The 24,816-nt window shown below is 39.5% G+C and overlaps 2 protein-coding genes across 3 annotated transcripts in view; both read left to right on the top strand.

The window, feature by feature from the left end:
• The first annotated feature begins 1,856 nt into the window (after positions 1-1,856).
• slc2a3b (solute carrier family 2 member 3b) lies at positions 1,857-17,399 on the top strand. Of its 2 annotated transcripts, XM_028011273.1 has the most exons (11): positions 1,857-1,990; positions 5,308-5,445; positions 10,386-10,493; positions 10,722-10,882; positions 11,751-11,991; positions 12,272-12,434; positions 12,550-12,737; positions 14,263-14,367; positions 14,451-14,552; positions 14,634-14,837; positions 15,580-17,399. In XM_028011273.1, the coding sequence occupies exons 2-11, from the start codon at positions 5,422-5,424 to the stop codon at positions 15,778-15,780; spliced, it is 1,497 nt and encodes a 498-aa protein (XP_027867074.1). In that variant the 5' UTR covers positions 1,857-1,990; positions 5,308-5,421; the 3' UTR covers positions 15,781-17,399. The 2 variants fall into 2 exon arrangements, with proteins under 2 accessions (XP_027867074.1, XP_027867081.1); XM_028011280.1 differs by lacking the exon at positions 5,308-5,445 and having other exon boundaries at positions 1,888-1,990; positions 10,389-10,493.
• Positions 17,400-20,679: 3,280 nt separating this feature from the next.
• Positions 20,680-24,816, top strand: part of ephb6 (eph receptor B6) — a 59,154-nt gene continuing 55,017 nt past the window's right edge. The window contains exon 1 of the mRNA XM_028013212.1: positions 20,680-20,813. Coding sequence (XP_027869013.1) covers positions 20,756-20,813 — 58 coding nt within the window. The 5' untranslated portion in view covers positions 20,680-20,755. The remainder of the gene's footprint in view (positions 20,814-24,816) is intronic.

Genomic DNA, 24,816 nt, shown 5'->3' with positions numbered 1-24,816 from the left:
TTTTTTTTTACTGCATTTATCCACAGCACTCTTAGTAGATTGCATAAAATGCTTTGAACTCTCTGGTTATCAAAGTTGCTACAAAACTTCTCCTGGTTGGTATGGTCTGAGGCGTCGACAGTACCAAATATTTGACCATGTAAGAGCTACAAAGGGATACATCCTATGTAGCCATGAGACTGTAGGTCAATCGATTGAAAAAAAAAAAGTTAAAGTTATAAAGACGAGACTCCAATAAATTAAAAAAACCAAAGGTAAAAATTGATGACTCCTCTGTGGCACACTCCTACATCCTTGCAGTTTTATTGACCCTTAACAAAACTTACACGTAAAAAGGTCAATGAGACTCAGAGTATTTTGCAAGTCTGAGCTGGCTTGAAAAAACACCCAAGTGCAATCAGCCTCCACTTTCATTGCTCACTACTGTATTTCATCAAAGCCAGGAACTGACGCCGGAAGGTTATTTCCCAATTCACGCAAAGACCTCAAGAGTCATTTGAGGGTGGATCTCAACTTCCACCCCTGATGTGAACTTTGTCTATCCATCTAAGGGCCAGCAGAGAGGTCCATCTCGTGCAGGATGCCTCTCTTCATTGAACACTTGCCTTTCATCTTTCCACTCTTGTTTATTGCTCTTTAATAATTTCTTTGTATCCCTTTCCTTTGCGCTAAAAAGCTGTTGTTTCTAAGGCTTTTTATGGTTTCTGGAGGCACATGAGAAAAGCCAGAATATTATACAATCAGTTATCAAAACCTTAAAACACATAGAGGCATGGTTTAAAATGTTTAGCAATAAGAATGAAACATGCATAAATCTGTATCTCCAATTTTTTTATATGCTCACAAAAACTCTGGTTTCTGATAATAAAACCCTTGGAATGAGCTTGTGCATAGCAAACTGTGTCTGTGGGTGTTGTGGAAAAAAAATTACTTTAACAAGAGTCTGGATGGGAAGAAAATAAGAAATGTATTAAAAGCTTGCAAGGTGAGAGCAGACTGACAGAGTCAAAGGACTCTGTCAGTCTGCTCTGACCAACAGTGGATCTGGCTTCCTTTTATAGGTTCTGGTCAGAGAAGAGAGACTTGGTTGGACAATAGGTGTGAATCCCTGATTGTTATGTACCAAGAATCCTGTGGAGCCCAACACAGATGGTCTTGCCATTTGTCTATTGTTAAGGATAGGGGGTTGTTCTTTCATGCTAAAGAGGGCAGATAAGTTCTACGTTGGGGTAGTAACACTTAGATAATCTCCTGGATGATGGAGCTCTCCCCTGCTGTCATATGACACCGCATAAGTCTTGAGAGCAGCTTGACCAATCTCATGATAAGACAATGCAAAAATACCTAAAGCAGAAGAGGGGTGAGGAGCACATTATAAAATTTTCCATGACAGTGGGTCTTTATCTTCCTGTCTCTGTGGATTCAATACTGGTTGTACATAAATTAGTGGGAGTCAGTTAAACTGTTCAGGATAACTCTCTAGACTCTTTTACTGACTTTTCAATCACCAAAGAGATAACCTGTTGGTGCTCCTTACTATGACAATGCTGCAGTATATCCATGAGCTTAACACATAAATGCCCTGTTTATTTGTTAAACTGAGCATTTAACACATAAACTATTCGATTTGACCAAATAATACCAAATAATTTGCCATTATTTGGTCAAATAATGTAAATTAATTTATAGTAAAAATAAGTGACATTAATAAGTTGGTAAGTAAGTTCATAGGTAGCAAATTGTATGACTGAATTTATGCTAAGAATGGTTTGAAATTTGATCAGAGTATCACATTTGTATTACAAAAATCTTTGTTATACTGTCTTTGTAAAAACATGGCCGAGTAATCGCTCATTTGAGCAAACTATCTTTGACGTAATTTTCTCCGGTAACCATGTCAACAAGAATTTAGGCAGTTAGGAGAGAGAAGAGGACTCATGAACACCCTGAATGTCCTGTAGTCGCTTTGTATCCTCGGAAAACTTTGCAAGTATGTATGTGTTTAAAAGGCACTTAGACATATGTTGTGGTTGTTTTATTTGGATAATAATTTTTTTTTTTTTTAAAGTTAGTAGCATATTAGCAAGTAATTCATTTCCTTTCTGTTATATTTCAGTTGCAAAAACGTTTTGAGTGTAGCATTAAAATCAGAGTAGCTTGTAATGTATTTTTTCTTTCTGTTGTATTTCAGTTCCAAAACAAATCTGTTAATAAAAGATCTTCAGTTAAGAGAAGCACGCCAGTGTTCGACAGCAAATTTTTGTTTTAGTCTAGTCTTTGGACGATATTAATGTAATTTAATTTTAGTCATAATTTAGTCATCGGAATCGTTTCAGTTTTTGTCTAGTTTTTAATTATAATAAAGTTTTAGTCGACTAAATAAACAGTCAATTTAGTCAGCAACATTTATCAATTTATTGAATTAGTAATGCAAAATTAATCATGTCTTAACCAGTTATGGCATAACGTTATTGTCATACATTGTTATACATGCAAAAACAGATTTATAGCGTGTATTCTTTTGACCTTAATTTAAACAACAACATGAAATTTCAACCAGTTGGCTTGTTCTGCCAGAAAATTATGGGGGGCTGGGGGTTATTTGTTTGTAAACACGGCGGATGCGCGCGCAACCAGTCTGCAGAAAGAGGCTGCCGCCGCTCAGTGCTTCTCAATTCCGGTCCTCAGGCCCCCCTGCCCTGCATGTTTTAGGTGTTTCCCTGCTGCCGCACACCTGGATTGAATCTATGAGTGATTAACAGGCTTCTGCAGTACTTGATGGCTGCAGAACAGGTAATGCAATTATTTGGATCAGCTGTTCTGAAATAGGGGTACAGCTAAAACATGCAGAGCAGGGGGGCCTGAGGACTGGAATTGAGAAACACTATGGCATAGTGTTATCTTGCTGTTTTAGCATTAACCAATGATGGAGGCCACTGATCTCACTGAGACCTTCAAAGCAGCAGGAATGTGTCTGTATCCTTCACCAGATTTGTGCCTCAACATAATCCTGTGTCGGAAATCTACAGACAATTCCTTTGATTTCATGTTTGGTGTTTCCACTCTATCATCCACTGTCAACTGTGGGGCCTCATATCGATATGCGTGTGCCTTTCCAAATCAAGTCCAATTTCATGGCGATTCCCCTGAATGGGCCCTCAAGTTGTGAGGATATGTAATGTGCTTTGCTAGTTTCTTTTATTAGTTTCATTGTAACTTTGTCCACTATCAGTTACTTTTCCTAACATCTTTAGGGATGCTTTGGCTTGCAGAACAATCCAGAATGCAGAAACAATCTAGCACAAATCCAGGCCGGCATTCGAGCTACTGTACAATAGAATGATTAAGATGGGTATATTAATAAGCTAGGATTTAGTCATTGAGACCTAAATTCAAATGGGAATTTGTGAAAAAAAAACCTGAAAAATTATATTCATGAGTTCTTCTCCCAATCTGACTGAGTTTCAGCTCTTTTGCAAAGAAATAGCAGAAACGCCATGCCTCATACAAAGCTGGTAGACCCCGCCCCACCCAAAAGAGTTGCAGACTCAGTGGGGATGAAAACAAATGCACACAAAAACTTCAGATTTGCTTTATCTCAAAACTCTAATAACACATGTTGAAATTTGTGGCTTTCACATAAAAAAACACAAAAACACTCCAGGGTATCAAAATGTCTTCAAGGCACTGTGTTTACATTTTTGCTATATATTTGTCAAAGGCCCAGTTCTCTGGTGGTGGCAATGCTGTGGGTTACTGGATGATTTAAATCTGCAATATTCACATCAGATAAATCCTCAGTCCAACAGACCAGAGGGTTCAGCTCGGGCTGAATATATTAAAGGGAGTCAAAGTAGTTCTTACTATGTTGGGCTTGTCCAGGGCGGAGTAAGCCCTCTGTAGCAAGTCTGATTGCATCATTGATACTACCTGTGTATCTTGCACGTCTGTCACAAATCCCTCCATCCACTCCACCCTTCCTGCACTTTTTTCTTCACCTCTCCTGCACACTACCTTCTTCTTTGAAGGTATACCCTGCAGGTACTTAAATTATGTTTTGTTAAATTAGTTTCTTTTGTATTCTTTCTAACCTGTATCAGTTCTGTCTGTGTTTGTGGTATATTTCCCCCTACCTTACAGACAATGAGCTTCCACAAAAAAATGCTTACAGCAGTTTGCATTTAGGCCCAAACTACTTATGAATTAATCTATGCTTCAATGAATGATATTCATTAAGACAGGGAGAAAAACTTTCAAACGTTACTGGGGTTTTTTTGGTTGTTTGTTTTGTTTTTTTGTCCTCCTGGATAATTTGCTAAGGTTCAGAAATAAGCTTTTGGCAGCTGTAAAGATTATATTAGGGGAAGAATTAGACGGGAGCCCGTTCATTTACCTCCCACTGAGCCGGTCTCATGATTTCTGCATGACCAGGCTTTGGATCTGACCAGTGGGCGTGCAGCGTTTGTTGTAGCAGCCTCGGTGGGCGGCCAGCGGGGGCACCAGCAGCCGGACAGAGCCTCCATTCACCCGGCAGGGTTTTATTCTGCCGCTCCACCCCCGCCCTTTTTAAAAGCGCAGTACGTGTGTACGTTCGCCGGAGCACGTATCCGAGCGATAGCGCGTCTGCTGCGTTTCCGCAGACATCACTGCACGGATGCGTTGAGATGCTCTTATTTGCTCATGAATAACAGAGACGCAACGTGACGAGGTTGTGTCACTCAGTATAAAAAAAACCCCATGCAGACAGAGTGAACACTTGTCAGAGCAAACACATCTGGAGAGGATTTCTTTATTGAAACAAAAGATTGAAAGAAAGAAAAAACCCACCTCACTTTAAAGGTAATTAGTCATTTTTATTTAATTACTTTTTATTTATATGCCTTATATTAAAAGTGTGTTTATAACCTCGTCTTAGAAAAATACACTATTCGAATTTAATTGTGTAAGCCAGATCACAATATGAAGTTTACATGATGAAGTTACTGTATTATTAATGATAATTAGAAATAGTTCATACAAACTTTGCGGTGTCATAAACTGGAGGAGCAAAAGAGGAGAGTGAGAGCGGAAGAGAAGGGAGGAGTTTGCTGTTAAGTTTGAGTGTCTAACTGCTGAACTCATTCATAGTTCAGGTCAGCATCCCCGTTCTTCTGGCGTGTGGTGTTCTGCGGTAAAAGTTTTCAGACTAGTTTTCCTCAGAATCGATTTGATATTGAGAAGATGCTTTGGCATTTGTCTAAAGGTTATTGTACTGAAGCCTCTAAATATTGTATTTTATATATATTTATTTGTTTTGATTGTTTTCAGGTTTTCCTGTGGCAGTTTTCCCAGAAGAGCTTGCTTGTTAGGCAGTAGAAACATCCATCTCTGAAGAGTCCCAGAAGTGTTCACCCTTACATCTTTTAAGGAGCAACAAACAAGATGCAGGCGCTGGACGACAGCACGGTAAACAAAAAGCCATTCACATGTTACACCAGAACTTAGTGGTATCCTTTTAACAACTATTGTGCAATAACATTCAAGTTCTAATGTTTATACGACATTAGTTACATTGTAATGGATGCGTGAGCTTATCAAATTGGGTAACAGAACTCCTGGTTCCAGTACTGTGGTATTTTTCCACTCAGGAGCTCCAGATGAGAGTTGAGCACTTCAGGACATGACTAAGGATAGAAAAAATAAGGCAGGATTCTTAGGGGGCAAGTTGGGACTTGTGTGTCCTTAAGTTTACTGCATTCAGCTCAATTCAATTCAAAAGTGGGATGAGACCGTAGAAAATGTGTAGCAAAAACAGAGCCCTTACATGATATTCTGACAGTTTTAGAATATTGAGTAAAACTGGTGTTATTGCAGTGTGTCATAATATTTGCACCAAAAACTAGAATGAAAATGTGCTGCACGATGAAACACTGTAATTATCTCAGCTGATAGTCATTCAGACGTATTGATTTGTAGTCTATAGAGGTGACACTTGGACCCAGTTTGATGCAATCACAAAGCACGTCCAGCTCAAGATAGACTTTAACACCAGTTTACTTTGATTTGAGCCTTTTGAGTTGAAAAGTCTTGCTATCTTTTACTGAATAGAATGTCTTTTAAAAAGGGCATCGTTTATACATCTCTTGACTCAACAAATATTTATTTAACTAAGGATGGAAAACATGTAGGTCTAAAACTGCATTTAGATGTTTTTGAAACTATTTAGAAGAAGAAGAAAGAAGGAAGAGAACTAAAATTTAAGATTTGATTGCAGAAGAACATGTCTTCACTTGGTGCTTAACTTTATACCTGTGAATTGCATAATAGCCACTTGATTCAAATCTTAGTTTTCAATGTGCTTATTGTGCAGGATTGCAACAGAATATTAAATAGATAGATAGATAGATAGATAGATAGATAGATAGATAGATAGATAGATAGATAGATAGATAGATAGATAGATAGATAGATAGATAGATAGATAGATAGATAGATAGATAGATAGATAGAAAGAAACTTTATTCGGGGTATTAGGGCTGCGCTTAGAAAATAATATTACAAGAATAAAGTCGACTTTATTGTTGTAATTATATATTTTTTTCTTAGTATGGCTCTAATACTTTGTCGTACAGAATATCACCTCTTTGTAATTTGTTGTTTTTTTTCAAGTAACAGATGTAAGCTGTTCCTAATGGTGGAGGGTCATTGCTGTTTTAATTATGTAACTTATTTTAAGAGCTTTAAACCTTAGGAATAGGACATCTGTGGAGTTTGAAGTTTTTCTACCACATACATGCAAGATGTTTCCAGCAATGTCCAGCAGAATGAGACAAGATTTGTATAGACATGTTTTTTAAAGCAACAAATAAAAATGTTGCAGTACAGACCAAAAGTTTGGACACACCTTTCTAATTCAATGGGTTTTCTTTATTTTCATGACTATTAATAAGGCAAGAAATCCCACTTTTTAACCTGACAGGGCACACCTATGAAGTGAAAACCATTTCAGGTGACGACCTCTTGAAGCTCATCAAGAAAATGCAGAGTGTGTGCAAAGCAGTGATCACAGCAAAAGGTTGCTACTTTGAAGAAACTAGAATATAAGGGGTATTTTCAGTTGTTTTACACTTTTTTGTTTAGTGCATATTTCCACATGTGTTATTCATAGTTTTGATGCCTTCAGTGTGAATCTGCAATGTCAATAGTACTCATTGAATTAAAAGGTGTGTCCAAACTTTTGGTCTGTACTGTTGTATTCTCTATAACAAACTACACCTTTTCAAACATTTGTTGTACTGTAGTTGGTCTTTTGTAAGCAGTTGCTCCATTTGTGGATGTTGCGTAAAACATTTGCTTCATCTGTGATGGGGAAGCTCATTGCAAGATGACATGAATGTGGAAGTTAAGCGTTGTAAAGAAAATCAGGACCAGGGTAATCGCTTGTGGCTTTTAATAAGTCAATTATTTTCTAGTGAGTATAAGAAAAGTAAAGAAAATAAAATAAAATAGGACAGTGGGGCTTTACAGAGGATGTCCAGTTTTAATATATCCAAACAAGAACTAACACAGATCACATAATCATCTCAACTTTTAGTAATATATTACTGGGTAATCTTATCCAAATCCTGGTCATTTTTACTGTAAATCTGAGATGTTGTGCAACATCTTTATGACAGCCTTCATGAAATGCACAAAAACAGACTGGTGTACTCTGACATGCTGGTGGTTGTATGTCTGTGCCACCACCAGCTCTGAAACATGTTGCTACAGCCCCTCATGCAGCCATGGAATGATCATAGGACGCCGCTGCTTCTTGCACAGATGGCTGCTCCCTGTTTTGAGTTGCATGTTTTTCATACCCTGATCATTTTTTCCTGTGAGTTATTATAAGTCTAACATTCTCTAGATCATCAGAAATACTGTATCATGCACGTAATAACATTAACATTTGCTAATCCACATGCATTCGCTCTGTTCTGCATCATAAGCAAATAAAATGCATGTTATTTTTGCTGTTTTTGATTCCTTCACTTCTTTGCTGTAATTCTGTCTTGGATCTCTGTGCTGCATTTTCAGATAAAAATGCTGTTTCCTCTTGAAAACATGTGCAACCCAAACCTGCGAGCAAAGCAGAGCTAAACCCTGAAAGCCACTGCCACAAGTTTTCACAACACTTTAATGCCAGTGTTTGAAATTTAGGATGTGAGATTTTCTGCTAAAACTAAAAGCGTCACCTACTGACATTTTTTTTAATGTTATCATTGATTTGCCATTTGTCATTAAAAAAAATTCAGGACTTCCTGTTTTTTTGCTGGCTCACAGTGACTCGGCTGGAGCTTTACGTTAAGAGGCATCTGATGCAAGCAGCTGCAAACATACTGCTTCTCTCTACAGTAAAAAAAAAGATAAATGGCAGACTATGTAAGAACAGGCTGTTTCATTTCTAGAGACTTTCTGAGTTTTTTTTTTTAAACAGTTTGTCCTGAATAACATGAGGAGGGAACTATAATAATGTTTGAAGGCTGACTTATGTAATCTGTGCAGAAAAAGATATGATGAAAGACAGGACAGACCTTTTTGTGCTAATTTTGGTTGGCTTGTTTCTGAAAAGGTTCTTGATGTGAGCATGGGAACCAATTAAGCAAAACAATGTACACAATGAGTTAGGCTTTTTTCAAGTTGTCAGCAGCAGTGGAAAGAGAGAGGGGGAAAAAAGCATTTCTGTCTGATAATGAGGCTGTTTGGATGGCAAACCTTTTCTATTAGACTCGACCCACTGCCCATGACGTACTCAGTGATTTAGTAATTTGAAAGACATTTGGTTATGCAGTCAGTTTTTAAGTCAAATTGTAACTCTTTAGAGTGCTGCCTCCACAAAGCATGTTTAAAACCACAACCTCATAAACACATGGATTCATTTCTGCTTCTTTACATTCTACAATTTTCACTTTTGGCAGCTTTGTAGAGAACTGTGAGAAAGAATTAGCCACATACACATTTGTTCTGTTTTACACTTGCATTTTGATTTTATCAAACAAATTCTCAGACTAACCAGGAAGTATAAAGTTTTCAAGTAATCGTTTTGTTTATCAGGAGAACAAAATCTATTCAAACCAACCTGGTCATATTTAAAAATGTGATTATGGTCAGATTACTGATAGATCTGTAGAATCGAGAAATAACTTAAAGGGAACTTGTCAGACAGCATGAAGTATAGGCTTAAATATCTCAAAAAGCAACACATCCTGCTGCAATCTAAAGAAATTCAGCCACAGATACAAACCAAATTTACTCACCTCTATCAGTCCAGAAAGGCTTACAAAGCCATTTTTAAGGCTTTGGAACTCCACTGAATCACGGTGAGTGCCATTATTCACAAATGGAGAAGACATAAAAAAGTGGTGAACGTTTCCGACTGACCAAAATTACTCCAAGGGTACAGTGGTTACACTGATCAAAAGAACATCTTAAATGTTCTTTGAACTGATGAGACAGTTGAACATGGTGTTGGTGCTGTGATGGTCTGGAAATGCTTTGCTTTTTCAGGGCCTGGACAGCTTGCTGTAAATGATAGAAAGATTAATTTTGCTCTCTTCTGGAAAATCCCAAAGGAGAAGATCTTCCAAGATCTTGAGGTTGTGGGCTTAACATCGGGATCACTTTGGTTATACCTTTGGGAAATGAAGGTATATAAATAAAAAAAACAAAGTTGAAGGTTTTGGAGTCTGCCATTTAAGCCCCAGATTAAAGGCTTTAATATAACAGATATTCCTGTGACATTCACAGCAATAAGCAGGGAGTTAATCCTCGAAAAACCTCCAGTTTGGCAGAAGTAAAACAACTGTGTTGGTGTGTTAGATTGGTCTGGATGGGTGTTTTGTTTTTGCTCTGGTTATGCTTGTCCAACATTAAAGTTTGTTTGAAGCTCTAACACATCCGGGTGTGACCAAGAAGAGAGAAAAAAGGCTGTAAGAGGGCAAATACTTTGTCACAGCACAGTAACCAATTTTTGTCAGGTGAATTAGCCAGTTATTAAAAGCTGAGCCCACTTTAATTCTTAAACCAGTAGGAGAAAATGTTCACCAAAGGATTTATGCTCTGTTTAGCTCCTTTTCTGAGAAATACCTCCGACCCACAAATCACAGGACACGTGCAGTGCGCTTAAACCTGCTTTCAGAACTCGGCCTGCAGCTGCTAATGCGCTGATCTGAAAACAAGAGGGAGAGCATTTACAGAAAAGCCTCATTGTGTGTAATTACCAGTGTTCGTGTAAACAACCAGAGCTTTGTTTCTAGCCTGGAATTGGACACATCCAGCATTCAAACCCAAGGAGCCATTTGTACATGAACTCCATCTGCTTTCATCTGCGTTGGCCTGTTGTAACGCTCTGCCTTTTTCTGTCCCAGCAGCCCAAGAAGAACTTGAACCCCTACCTTCTCTTCTGTGTCTCAACAGCAGCGATTGGCTCACTGCAGTTTGGATACAACACAGGAGTCATCAATGCACCTGAGACGGTGTGTGTCGAGTTATGCACTCATATTTGTAGTCTCTATTTGGTGTCATCCATGCTAGCTGGGTCACTTCCACCTAAGTAAGAACTGTGATACCAAACATGGGCCTCATTTATTTATCAAACGTGCCTATTTTAGCAATGCTGAGGTCTACTCCTGCCCCCATGTGGACATAGTTAAAATTTCGCTTTGCTTTAAAATGAAAATTTTTTCCTTTTTATTTTTCTCCAGAAATTACGAGACTTTTTCCACAATGTGTCCAGTGAGCGCTACGGACAGCCTTTTACCCTGGGAGCCAACACCATGGTGTGGAGCTTAGCTGTGGCCATTTTCAGTGTGGGTGGCATGATCGGGTCGCTCTCTGTTGGAGTCATTGTCAACAAATTCGGCAGGTGGGCAGATGCGAATATTTGCATCGTTTTCTATTCAGAGCAAAAATGTTTTTGTAGTTGCACCTCAATAAATTAGAATATTATTGAAAAGTTAATTTATTTTATAGACTTTTTAGACACAAAATGATTAGATATCATTACTTATTTTATTTTAGATGATAATGACACAGATTATAAAAACCCAGTTTCGTTTGATCAGAAATTAGGAATGTCACTTACATAAAAACAATAAAATATGGTCTTTAATACAACTGCTGACTTGACAGATGTCCAGCAGACACCCTTCACATAGAACGTAATCCATAAAAGATCATTGCTCCAAAAACCCGCTGACAGTGTGGTATCCAAGAATATCAATAGAAAATTTAGTAAGGAAACAAAATGGTAGAAAATGTTACAGAGGAAACAGGAATTCACATGGCTAGGAGACAAATGACTGGTCTGTTGTTCAGTGGTTCAAAGTCTTTTTTTCAGAAGAAAGTAAACTTTGAATTTAAATAGAAATTAAAGTCCTGGAGTTTGGAGGAACATCTGAAAGGCACAAATACTAAGTACTGAGCCCATACACTGTGGAGTATATAAACACTAATCTTTGTGTTGGTCTTTATGGTATTTGAATCTGTGTTTTCATTGGCTGTAAGTCATTATAATCTAAATGAACAGAATCAAACACTTGAAAATATCTCTCCGTTTGTGTAATAAATCAACAGTATGTGTATGAATGGGGTTTACTTTCTTCAAGTTGAGTAACTGAAATAAATAAACTTTTTGATAACTTTATAATTTATTGCAATGCACAAGATATCCAGTTGCATTCATAAATTCCTATCCAGATGTGTTTGTCTCTGTTTCTTTGTCCAATAACCAGGCGAAAATCGATGCTGTTTTCGAACAGCTTGGCTCTGTTGGGCGGTAGTCTGATGGGACTGTCGTCTTTGAGTCGCTCCTTTGAGATGATCATCATTGGTCGATTGGTCATAGGTGTTTTCTGCGGTCTCTGCACTGGTCTGACCCCGATGTACCTGGGCGAAATCTCTCCAACTGCCCTGCGAGGAGCCTTTGGCACCCTGCACCAGCTGGGTGTCGTTGTTGGAATCCTGGTGGCACAGGTATGCTTGTTTTCTTACTTTAGTCTTTTTTTTAGCTTTTGATCTTTGTTGCATACTTTTGTAACTTATTAGGAAGACAATGGATTGAAAAAGTATTTATACCCTTTGAACTATTTCATTTTTTCATGTTACAGCCACAAACTATGTATTTTAATGGTATTTCATGTGGCAGACTAACCAAAAGTGGTCAAAAATACATTAAACTAACAAGTATAAATAAATAACTTGAATTAATTTTAGTCCGATTTATGTGCTTCATTTCTTCCTCGTTGTGTTTCAGATCTTTGGTCTGGAGGCTGCTTTGGGATCAGACCGTCTGTGGCCTCTGCTGCTCGCTCTTACCATCCTGCCGGCCGTGATACAGAGCGCCATGCTCCCTTTCTGCCCTGAAAGTCCTCGCTACCTCCTCATCGTCCTCAACGAGGAGGATGAGGCCAGGAAAGGTCTGTTTTTTCCTCTTCTCATGCAGCGTTGTCTTTGACATTTTTTGAAACGATACCTGCATCCTCCTTTCACTCTGTGTCTACATCCACTGATTTCATCCGCTTCTTGCCGCAGCCCTTGAGCGTCTGCGCGGCACTGATGATGTGAATGACGACATTCAGGAGATGAAGGAGGAGGGCATGAAGATGGCTATGGAGAAGAAAGTGTCTATACCCGAACTCTTCCGCTCACCAAATTACCGCCAGCCGATCATCATTGCCATCATCCTGCAGCTCTCCCAGCAGCTGTCTGGCATCAACGCTGTGAGTATACCTCACATGTGGCTCAGCATAGATCTTTAAACTCAAGCGGGAACGCTCACTCGGCTTGACTTGGACCTTTTTTTGGCAATCACATAGCGAGAGATTCTGCGACTGTGTGAGTGGAGTCCCGTAAAGTGTTTTATTAAAGATTTGGACAACAGGGTTACGCAACAAGGCCGTCTAGATTCATCATTAGCTGTCATGTCTGACACGACAATGCCTGCGCAGCCAGCGATCCTAACATTGATCGGACTCCACCAAACACATTAACTTTATTGACCTTGTGTCAATAAAGAATAAGGTTAAAGTTTATGGTTAAGAATAAGCAGCTTATTCTCTTAACCATATCTTTATGAAAGCACTGCTAAAGCTGCACACATCCATATTTTCCTACAAACAATGAATCAGACAAAAATATCTGGCCTTAAATCAGGAGTATTAACGCCTCTAAGTTCCTTGTAGCATTACAAAACATTTCTAATCTTCACTTTTACTTCTAATGAAGCTTGTTTTAGCTGCAAGCAACAGGAAACTTAGATCCCTGGTGGGACTCCCTGCAGGACATAATGGACTGTTTAGCCTCTGAAAAAACAGTCATTCCCTCAGGAGCACGAAAGCCCCAAAAAACACGACGACTTACTGTGTTGCTTGAAGCTTAGTGAACACTTAAATTGTACTTCTGCATAATTAATAAATCAGAATTGTACACTGCTCCTCAGCCTCTAAGTAAGGGTAAAACGTAACACAAACTCAAGAGATACACCTGATATTTTATTGTAAAAACTGTATAAATTGATTTTAAATCCCTTTAAAAAAAGAACTGAAACTTTTTATTCAACATTTCTGTATAGAAGTTGATCACAGTTTTCTGGAACTTCTTAGTAGTAATATTCAGTTTTTCTAAAGGATAAACATGATATTATACAGAAACCAATTTATCTGACCCGCTTTTCCAAATGGGGAAGACAAGAGAACATATTAAATAAGTGAGACAGATGTGTGTGTTGATCTTCATAAATATGTCCGTAGTGACAGAGCAAAATAAAAAAGTTAAAGTAAGTTGAACTGTGACAAGCAAGGTTGGAGGAGAATCTACATTTATGCTAAGAACTTAAAGTCTCCAAAGCTCAGTGATAGAGAACTGCAGCAAAGTGTGTTATTTATATAGATGTATAGTTACCAAGTCTCTATAGATAGATGAAAAAACATCTTCTGTCCACTGTTAACCTTTTAATGCCAGAGTTTATTTAGCTCTATAAAAATAAATTATAAGCAGAAGCCTGTTAATTTGAATATAGACTTTGAAATAGATAAGTGCAGGTATGTGTTCAATATGGATGAACACCCATCAATTGTCTATATATAAAGATAATTTTACATTTAACATTTTTTGAATATCATTACCACTGATACATCAGTGTTACTGTACATCCTCATGAACAACAGGGGAAGACTCCCTTAAATGACCATGTTTTATTAACTTAAATAACGCCTCCTCAACAATGACAGCCGTTATCTTTTTCAGGTTTTCTACTACTCGACAGGCATATTTAAAAGTGCTGGTGTCTCTCAGCCCATCTATGCCACCATCGGAGCCGGCATCGTCAATACTGTCTTCACCATCGTCTCTGTAAGTGTCCGTATTGTCCTTATTCAGATCTTGTTTCCTGTTTGCTGGCCACTGATCGACCAGTCTTGCTCTCTGCGCTTCAGCTGTTTCTCGTTGAGCGGGCTGGAAGAAGGACACTGCACCTGATTGGATTGGCAGGAATGGCGGTCTCTGCCCTCCTCATGACCATCTTCCTGTCCTTAGTGGTGAGCCAGACACACAATGAGTTAATTATCATTAGGTTTCATGTTATGCATTTTATCTAAGGTGTTGTCCTTGCTATGCAGAACAGCAACCAGGTTATGAGTTACCTGGCTATCGTGGCTGTGTTCACCTTCGTCGCCAGCTTCGAGATGGGTCCGGGTCCCATCCCTTGGTTCATCGTTGCTGAGCTCTTCTCTCAGGGGCCTCGACCTGCAGCCATGGCCGTTTCTGGTTGTTCCAACTGGACCGCCAACTTCTTGGTGGGGCTGGGATTTCCTAAACTGGAGGTATTTAGCAGTAGATTATTACTTATACAGTGCCTTATGACCATATTTATTCCTTTGAATGTTTTTCCACATTTTGTCAGGTTACAGCCACAAACCTCCACGTATTTCATTGTTATTTCTTAAGACAGACCAAGACAAAGTATAGATTAGTGGAAGGAAAATAATTCAAAATGTAATTTTCAAAATGTTCATACACGAAAACCTAAAAAGTGTGTTGCACTCAGACCTCTTAACTCCAATACGTCTACTGCCTTCAGAAGTAGTTACACACTGCCTGTGTCCATGGAGACTGTGTACATAGTAATCCAACCTGGCATGACGAAAGTAATGAAATAAAACCATAAAAAGTCTCAGGAATTATGTGAATTAAAGCGTTCAGTCAAATGAAACCAAGACTGAACCTTCTGGCTCACTCGCAAAGTGCTATTGTTGAGATAAACTTACTGTGCTTATGAACCTGGACACGCCATCCTCATTGTGACACACGGTAGTGACAGCGGCATGCTGTGGGGATGCTTCCCATAAAGGAGCTGTTCAGACTTATGGGAACAGGGATGGAGTCGATCACAGGGGGAATAATGGATACAAACTTGCTAGAGGCAGCAAAACATGCGAGACTTGGGCGGGGGTTCATCATCCAGCAGGACAAAGAACCAAACAGAAAATCCAAGAAAAATGCATTGACGTTTATATTGCAACATGAAAATATGTGTAGCATAACAGATATCCTTCCTTCTTTCAGGAACTGTGCGGCCCATACGTCTTCCTCATCTTTATGGTCCTCCTGATCCTCTTCTTCATCTTCACCTACCTGCGAGTCCCTGAAACCAAAGGACGGACCTTCGATGAAATCGAGCAGGGATTCGCCGCCAAACCCGCTCCCTCGTCGGTGCCTGACGCCATGGTCCTCAGGCCAGACTCCGCGCCCCTGTCCACCACATAATAACTTCCCATGGTGGATCTACCTTCAGAGAATCAGTAATAAAATTGGCTGGTATGGAGGGAAAATAAACTGCAGCTTCTTCCTGTAAGAGTCAAAATGTTACTATACTCCTTTTAAATTATTTTGTACAATATTTCCCCCATGAAGAATAGTATTATAGTTATTATAATTAATAAAAAATATAAGTTTGGTCAGGGTTAATCCTGACCAAACTTGACTGCTGCACCAGTGCTTAGTGTTTAGGGACATCTTCAGCCCTGGCTCGTCTCATTGTGCCACATAAGAGGATCAATGTATGTTTGAATTTTCAGCTGCCCACAGTGTTCAAAGGTTGCAGCCATTACTGGGTTTATGTATTGAGGTCAAGCCTGAAAAGCTGGTATTGGATGAAGTCAGTTTGGTCCCTAAATGAATTAAAGAATTAAAAAAGTTCCTTTATAAAACACTTTGCTTTGTTGCCACGGGAGGACAAGGTTGAGTAAAAGCAGAGAAAGCACTGCAAGAAGACCCCCTTTGAGCATGAAAAATGTAATTTTTATACACTGAAGACATATTTTTAAGCACATAAAGGGCATTTCTCCTTGCTGTCGCTGATACCTCACGACAGCATTTTTCTGTTCATGGGGTTTTAAATTTTGCATTTGGCTGTGTTTGTGCTGCTAAGGAAACAGGGCAAGAACAGGTTTGTAGGGGACTTACAGTAAATATAATATTTTTGTAAAAACAGAAAATGCTCCCTGATTTTAAAAATAAAACACTGTGTTAAAAGTGTTTTCTTCCCTAAAGCACAAACGCAAGCTTTATGGCTCCGGTTTAAGGATTTTACTGCAGAAAACGATGTTGATGACAAGAAAAAAATAATCCTGCCATAACCTAGTTCTTTACATCATGCATATGCGGTTAAATTAAAGAAACTCAGGTTGTTCATTTCTTTTTTGTAAATATTTAAGGTTTTATTGTACTTGAAATTATGTCAGCAAAAGCTACTGGATCACAGGTCATTTTATCATCTATAAAACAGTATTTTGCCCATTTGAAATAGCGTGTTCTCATTAGTCCTGTTTACTTACAACTTAATGTACAACACATCCTGTAAGTCACCAGCCTTGTGAAATTGTGATGTTGACTAGAGACACTAAATGGACTGCATTTATTTCAGTGTTTAACTCACAAAACGTGTCATTAAATATGTGAACTTGTTACTGATAACATGAGATCACGTGTGAATATTCTGTAGACTCAAGTTGCTGCATCAAGATCAGCTGGTTTAGGCTTTGCTCGAAACCAGATTGATTCTCGTACTGTTGCATTTTTCTTCTGGGTTTGCATAGACTGGATGAGGAAGTGCTTTTCTTATTCCAGCTTTTCACTTTGCATTCAGGAGTCAGACACCTTTCTCAAAAGTAATATTTATTCTAAAATTTGTCTTTTTCTGGTTTGCGAAATTTGTTTTATTCACTTTTAGTCCCATGTTTTGCTGTTAGTTTCATGTTTTTTTGCTCTTTGCACAATTGTTAAAGACAACGCAATAATGCTGCTTTGCCATTCACATGTACAATTTGTATATTTTGCTGTTCTAATAGAATATTTGTGTAAATAAAGCCAGTCGAACTACATAATGACAGAGTCACATTCAGATGAGAGCTGACCTTTGTTGTAAGTTATAATTTAAGCTTGCCATGTGTAACGTGTGACTTTAACTGATGAGGATGTTCGTGTGTGTGTTTTCTGTGCTGCAGTATTTAGCTGTCATGAATGTTTAATGTAACTGCTGCTCTGTAAAACTTTATTAGGTCTGTCTAGTATTCGCGACTCCATGCTGTGGCTGTCTCTATTTCCCTTTCCTGCTGTCGTAAAAGCTCATTTATAGGAGTGTGTTTCCCTAATTTTAAAAATTGAAACTGAGTGTATACATCTCACTGACACTGAGATGTATGCACTGCGTTTCAATGAGTGTAACTGCAACAATAAATCAATTGTACTAAATGAAAGAAAATAAAATATGAAAAAACATTGTCATAAATCTGAATAGAAAGGAGAATGGAGAAGTATACAGTAATATTAGAATTGGGAATGAATATCAAAACAAAGTGTCTCAACAGTATTTTCCATGGAAAAAAAGAAAGAGGTAAAATTGCCAGAATATTGTACCACCAGTCAAACGTTTTACAACAAGGCAGTTTTCCAAGTTTGTTATTGGAAATTAGGCAGTTTAATGTCTCATCACACTCAGAAGTGAAAACATTCAAATACATAATCAGAGTTAAAACAGGAATTAACTTGTAGATCATAATTTTTTGTAAGATTTTGACCCTCTAAAATAGCCACCTTTGGCAGATTAGCCAGCTGAACACATTTGTGGCATTCTTTCTACAACAGAAATCAAACACTCTTCAATAAATTATTCCCATATCTGTTGCAGAAGTTCCCATAAACATGTGCCACTTGTGTGTTGCTTTGCTTTCTCTCTTCTGTCCAGTTCATCCCAAACCAGCTTGACGTGCTTTCTAAGTCGTGCTTTCAAACTTAGCATCTTGTTAAATTTTCCTGAAGTAGTTCTGACATAGCTTGGACTTATGTTTTGGTTCATTATCTTGCTGAAGGAGGAATCCTTGACCAATTGGACGCGTGGCACAGGGTACTGCATGGTGCTGCAGAGGGGTGTGGTAGCCATTTTGTTTCGCGGCCCCTCTCGCTACAAGTGGATCCAGCAAAACAGCCCCACACTTCCTCCTCCATATTTGACAGTTGACGCCACACACAGTGGAACCGACCTTTTGCCTACTTGATGATGTACAACGATTCTGTGTGATGAACTGAAGATTTCAGATTTTGATTCATCATTCCATCAACCTTCTTCCAGCCTTCAGTAGTTCAGTAGTGGTGTCTCATGACCCAGGCGAGCCTCTTTCTCTTATTCTCATATTTTAGCATGTCTATATTGCTGCATCTCATCCTGTATATACACTGCTCAAAAAAATAAAGGGAACACTTAAACAGGTGTTTAACACTTAAAGTGTTCCCTTTATTTTTTTGAGCAGTATATATATATATGTATGTATTTTTTTTTTTTTTTTTTACATTTGTTAAAAGGGTCACTATGTTGTGACAGTGTGGTATGAGATGGATAATCTGTGAAAACAAAATCAACCTCCTTCTAATGCAACTGTTTCCATCTGCATTTAAAGAACTACTCCACATCAGAAACAACCAATCAGAGCCAGGAGGAGGGTCTTAGCGCTCGTGATCCTCCTCCTCAGCTCTGATTGGTTATTTATGACTCAGTGGTGTGTTTCTGCAGATGGCATTGGGACTACTGGGAGAAGGCAGAGGAGCTAAAACAAATTCACAGATTATCTGTCTTGTACATAGTGACAGTTTTAAAAAGTACATGAAAAAACATTGTTACCTACAGCAGGTTTAAACTGTGTTGGAAGTTAATGTCGCCTATCATACAATCTGTTAACTCTCTGCTTTCTCTTTCTTTGTTTCTGTTTGTCTTTTTCAATTTCAATTACTTTATATCTTCATTTTCATTTGTTTGCCTTTATTTATATGAATTTGTATAATCGTTTTGTGGATTTAATTACATGTAGGGGACACATAATAAAATTAGAGAAAAATATTAAGACATGAGAAAAGCATAATTAGGACAACCCCCCCCAGAAAACAGCAAATCAAATCTAAAATAAAACCTCAACACAGAAGTGAGATTTAAAGGAACAAAAAGGCATGGACATAATATTTTTATTATTATTATTTTAACATTTGCAATTAATAAAATAACAACAACATAAAACAATTGTGGTTATCATTATTTTGTAGTATTGTGTCTATTCTGTCATGTTCAGGGAAAACATAAGAGTAAAATAAAAATAAAAACAGAATATAATAAAATAAAATAAAGTTTTTGTGTGTAGCAGTGGTTCTGATTGCTACATTTCTTACTTCTCCTTGTTTTCAGGTCTTCTGTCCCCTTGGATCACGTAGCTTTGGGCTCAGACCCCCCTGGCTGGCTAGGAACCGGGCCATCTAACTGTGTCAAACCAACGAGCTGCATCTTCAATGTCAGAGGCCGCGGCGGTCTGACTGATCACATGAACTGGAGCATGAAAACCCTGCAAAATGCTGCAGTTCTGCAGATTGTCCAGTGAGGGGCGTGCAGAGACCAGCAGGTGCATTATGCTCTGTGAGCGTGTGTGTGTGTGTGTGTGTGTGTGTGGGGGTGGGTGTGTGTGTGCGTGTTTGTTAGTGCACGCTGTCTGGGTGATCTGTCTTGAGAGGCGAGGAGTGTGTCTGAGAGGAATAAACAGCGGGGGCTGTTAGGAAGAGAGAAGCCACCACAAGTACATGGAGAACATCCAAAAATGATTTCTGAATTATGTTTATTGTTTTTTTTTTTTTCATTTTTCTTCACCAAACTGACATGAACAGACAAAAAAGAAAAGTAAATAAAAGAAGAGTTGAACTCCCACATGCCACAGCTTTAAAAATGCAAGTTAGCGCAGAGTCCAGACATGAGAGGGATGCCGCGGCTTTCCGGGCGGCACTGGAGGAGCCAGCTGGAATGGACTTTAAACATGTCATGACAGCGGTTTGTAAAGACCGGACAAACTTGTATTCATCTCCTCTGTCTGGCAGACAGGGAAAATAACTTTCACTGCGTTCCTCTCCCTCTTTCTGATGTCTTCATCTATTCCTCTCCCCACTCCCCCATCTTACTGCACAACAGCAATGGTTTGCCGCTCTGTAAATATTTTCTTTACTCCCTCCTTCATCCATTCATCCACCACCACCACCACCACTCTCCCTCCATTTTCCCTCCCTCCCTCTTTCTCCCGGGAAAAAAAAGGAGCAAACAGACTCCTCCCCCTCCTCCTCCTCCCACTCTGTCACACACTCCATCTCCCTCTGTCTCTGTTTTTCCTGCTCCTCTCCCTTCCTCTCTGTCTGTCAGTGTCATTCTGGAGTGGAGATGTGGAGTGTCTTTCTGTCTCTCTGCCTTTTTTTCCAGCCTAATTCAGCTGAGGAAGGTAAGAGATAAACTTTTCTTCCTCCAGATTCTTGTTGCTGAAGCGCACAGGCTCTCTCGTCAGGAGCTTGTAATCAGCATGGTCGGGCTTCCGCAGTTATGATGGTATCTAGGAATTAATGAGACTTTGACAGTGTGTGAAACTATGCCACGTGGGAGCTCGGTGCTGCCGCACCTGCAGCTCTGTATAATTACCACCTTTTTTTTATTTTTATTTTTTTTACCCCCTTGTGTGTTTGCACCACTCTGTGAATATGCATGTGCAGACATGTGAAAGTGGCAGCAGATCAGACAGGACTTTGTTGGCATGGAGGTGCAGGTGCCCCGGCGCAGCGCCGGGTCCCATCAAGCTCCGACAACAAAAGGACATGGAAATAAGGCGAGGTGGGGGGAACAAGTGAATAATGCGTTGCATAATCCATTTTTTTCCTTTGCCTTTGGGCACATCAAGCCACCTCCGTCCAACAAGCCCACGCCCGACGCTTCCCCCCCTTCACCCCCTATCCTGTCACTCATGATCTCTCAGATGTGACAACCCGAGACCCCTGTCTCTCCCCCCGCCCCTCCTCAGGACTCTTCTTTCACCAGCGGATGTTTGCCCACGACTCAAACTGCTGCGCTCACTAAATGGGAGCATCAGGAGTCTTTAATAAAAGTGGACGAGTGAGTGTGTGTGTGTTCGCGTGTGCATGAAATTGATGGACAGCTAAGTGAGACTTCACCCTTGAAGTGGTCTATCAGAGGCGAGCAGAAAGCAGCCTGCGATCATTTGGTGACTCAAAACTACCTTAACGTTGCACATAAGTGGCGAATGCTCAAGTGCGCGCGTAGTAATTATCAGCTATCTCTCTACGTCTCGTCCCCAACACCGGAGAGCGTGTCGGCAGTCAGCGAGCAATTTATTTTCCAAAGGTTATGGCTGTACGTTGGAGGGAGCTGCACCTGTTCACACTCATCTGGCTGTAGCAGTCTGAGTCAGCGTGTGTGTGTGTGTGCGTGTGTGTGTGTGTGTGTGTGGGTGTGTGTGTGTGTGTGTCTGCAGGGGGAAACGTATATGTCAGACTCACGGCACCGGATTTGAGCCGCGTTTGTAACAGATGGCTTGGACTTAGTTGAGACAGAATAACAGCGAGGGGAGAGGCTGCGCAGAATTACTGCCCCACTGACTCTTTTATGTGGAATAGAAGTGGGGGTTCTAACATAATACAGTATTAACCCAATAGCATGTTTGTCTCTATAAATCCACACAGGCTGAACCGTCAAGTATCATGAGGATGAGCCGCTGTTGCACACTTTGATTCAGTCGTTTGATTCGGTTGGCTGTTCTTTCTGCTCTCTGCGTGTTTCTGTGTCCACATTTGATGTTGCAACTTCAAACTTCTCTGTGTTTTAAAGAATCTCGATACAAAATAGTGCATAGCTGTGAAGCAGTTTAAGGTTCTGTTATGGATTAGAATGTGAGTGGAGAAATGTGCTTCATATTCAGCCCTGTTCACTCCAGTGAACTGAGTTAGAACATTGGTTCAGACTTTTCCATGCCAGGCCCCCAAACAGAGTTTGCTTCTGGTTGACACAACCCCCACTTTGAAAACTGACTCTGGAGGAGCTGCAGAGATCCACAGTTCAGATGGAAAAAAATCTGTTGACAGGAAAACTTATAGTTATGCACTCCTCATATCCATTTTTTAATGAACGACAAGCAATAATAAAGCCATTGTTGAAAGAAAACTATAAGAAATCCCATTTTCTGTTTGTCAGAAGCCATCGGAGAAGGTGCTGAGGTCAGATGAGATCTAATTTGTGTGATGGAAAATTAATACTGAAGGTCACCCCAAACATTCATCCTTATGATTAAACATGGTGGTGGCAGCATCATGCAGAGGAGAAGCTCTCCTGCAGTTGGGAATGCTGCTGGTCTTGGTGATGTCTCTCTTGTAAAAGAGATATTTTGATCTCAGTGGGACAAACATGGTTAATTAAAGGTTATTATTAAGTTGGTCAGATGGAAGATGATAAATCATGGAGGAAAACATGTTAAAAGCTCAAAATGACTGTGAGGAAGAGGTTCACCTTCCAGGATAACAACAATGCTAAACCTGCAGACAGAGCTTCAAGGGAGTGAATTAGATTGAAACATCATCATATATTAGAATGGCTTCAGATGCGGAAAACTTTTAGAACCCAACCCCAAAGATCCACAACTGGAACCGCAGCAGTGTTTCAATTTTTTCCTCTCCGTTTACAAATGCTACTCCGTGTTAGTCTATCACATACGATCCCGCTAAAATACAGTGACGCTTGTGCTGACAAAATGTGAAAATGCTGAAGAAATTTGAAGACTTCTGCAAAGCATAGGCGTGATGTTTGCCTCAGTTTCTCCCACCTGCAGTTACAGGAGCGTTGTGTCTTCTCCTTTGCGTGCGGCATAACTGGGAAAGGTGTGACTTTGGATTTGTCGCCCTCACACGCTGCATGTGTGAGTGTTGATACACTGTTGATGGGAAGCCACATGGCCGGGCTCCCGAGTGATGGATGTGTGTGGGAGATTGTGTGCTCACACTGGATTAACACGATGCATTAACAGGAAGGAGCCTGCGCTGGAAGCACACCTGATGCCCTCCAGTGTTTCCCATCGTGGGTGAGCAGAGACACAATGACGCTCACTGACATGTGCAATTACTGAAACTTATGTTGTGCATTTCAAAGTTAATGATGTTTGATTCTGTTCAAACGGGTGCAGGTAATGAAACAAATATCAGTAAGCTCCTAAAAGAATGTACTAAAATTCACGTGCAAAATCCACAAGGGACAAATTAAAGACACTTAATTTCACCTTTACGCCACCTTTAGCAGTTTTCTTTTTCTTTCAGTGTATACTTTTTTAATTTTATGCAACTCAGATGAGGATTTAATTCTCAAAGGACCTTTATTATCATCTCCACAACTGCCAAATACAGCAAAAAGATTAGTAGGGCACAGCTGACTTGTTTTATACACAGTGAGGCTTTTGTTTTACTCCAGTGCATCAAAGGGGCATAAAATACCTTGTGTAAGAGTAATTAAAATAAAACAATCACAAAACGCATAAAGAATAGCTCAGGATTTGCTTATAGAAAGTGAAGGGAAGTACATGAATGAATACATAATGTGAAAGAGAAGCTCGAATCAGATGTTTTTATTAATCAGGATGGACATAAAGTGCAAGCGGATGCAATCTTGCGTTTGGAAGAATCGGATTTATTTCATGTCCAGAGACTTTAGAAAACAAGTTGTGGATGCTGAATGGGCTGGAAAAAGTAGTCAGAACTGCAGCATTCACAGATTCTTAACATGTTGAGAGGATTCAACATGTTAAGACCATCTTTAATATTTTCCAGCAGTGGTCGACCTGCAAAGATCATATAAGGCCAAGCTATAGAAGAGAACCGAACAACAACGACTCGGAGAATACATGTGTGTGCTTACAGGCGATTTATTGCTTCTCCTAAGTCTGCTATAGATCAGATGGATGTCACATGAATTTTTTTTTTCACAGAACAGATGAGATTGAGTAAAATTTTTTGGATCAAAAGTGTAACCTTAGAAATAATCTGTAAAACATGGTGGTGGTTTTGTGCTATGGGTCCATGTCTCCTGCATCTGGGCCAGCGCAGTCTGCTGGCATTCATGCAACGATGGGTCCCGAACTACACAAGTGAACTCTAAGGGAAATTGTCAGGGCATCTGCTCATGAACTGAATAACAACAGTAAGTGGGTCAAGCGGCAAGACAACAGCCCAAAGCCCAAGAGTAATTTTACTGCCTAAAGATGGATAAGGTCAGAGTTTGGAAAGAGCAAAGGCTAAATCCTGGCTCTGATCCGATGTTGGGGACGGGCTCACAGTTCATTTGAGGAAACCGTCGCGCATCACAGAATTGATTTTAAAATGAGGTGAGGAAAAGAACACAATAGTTTCAATTCGGGTTCGTGTTGAACAATGTAGGCGTACAAAACGTGAATAAAT

The sequence above is a fragment of the Xiphophorus couchianus genome, chromosome 3 (assembly GCF_001444195.1).
Source record: "Xiphophorus couchianus chromosome 3, X_couchianus-1.0, whole genome shotgun sequence".
NCBI lineage: Eukaryota > Metazoa > Chordata > Actinopteri > Cyprinodontiformes > Poeciliidae > Xiphophorus > Xiphophorus couchianus.
This window is presented reverse-complemented; position numbering and strand designations above follow the sequence as displayed.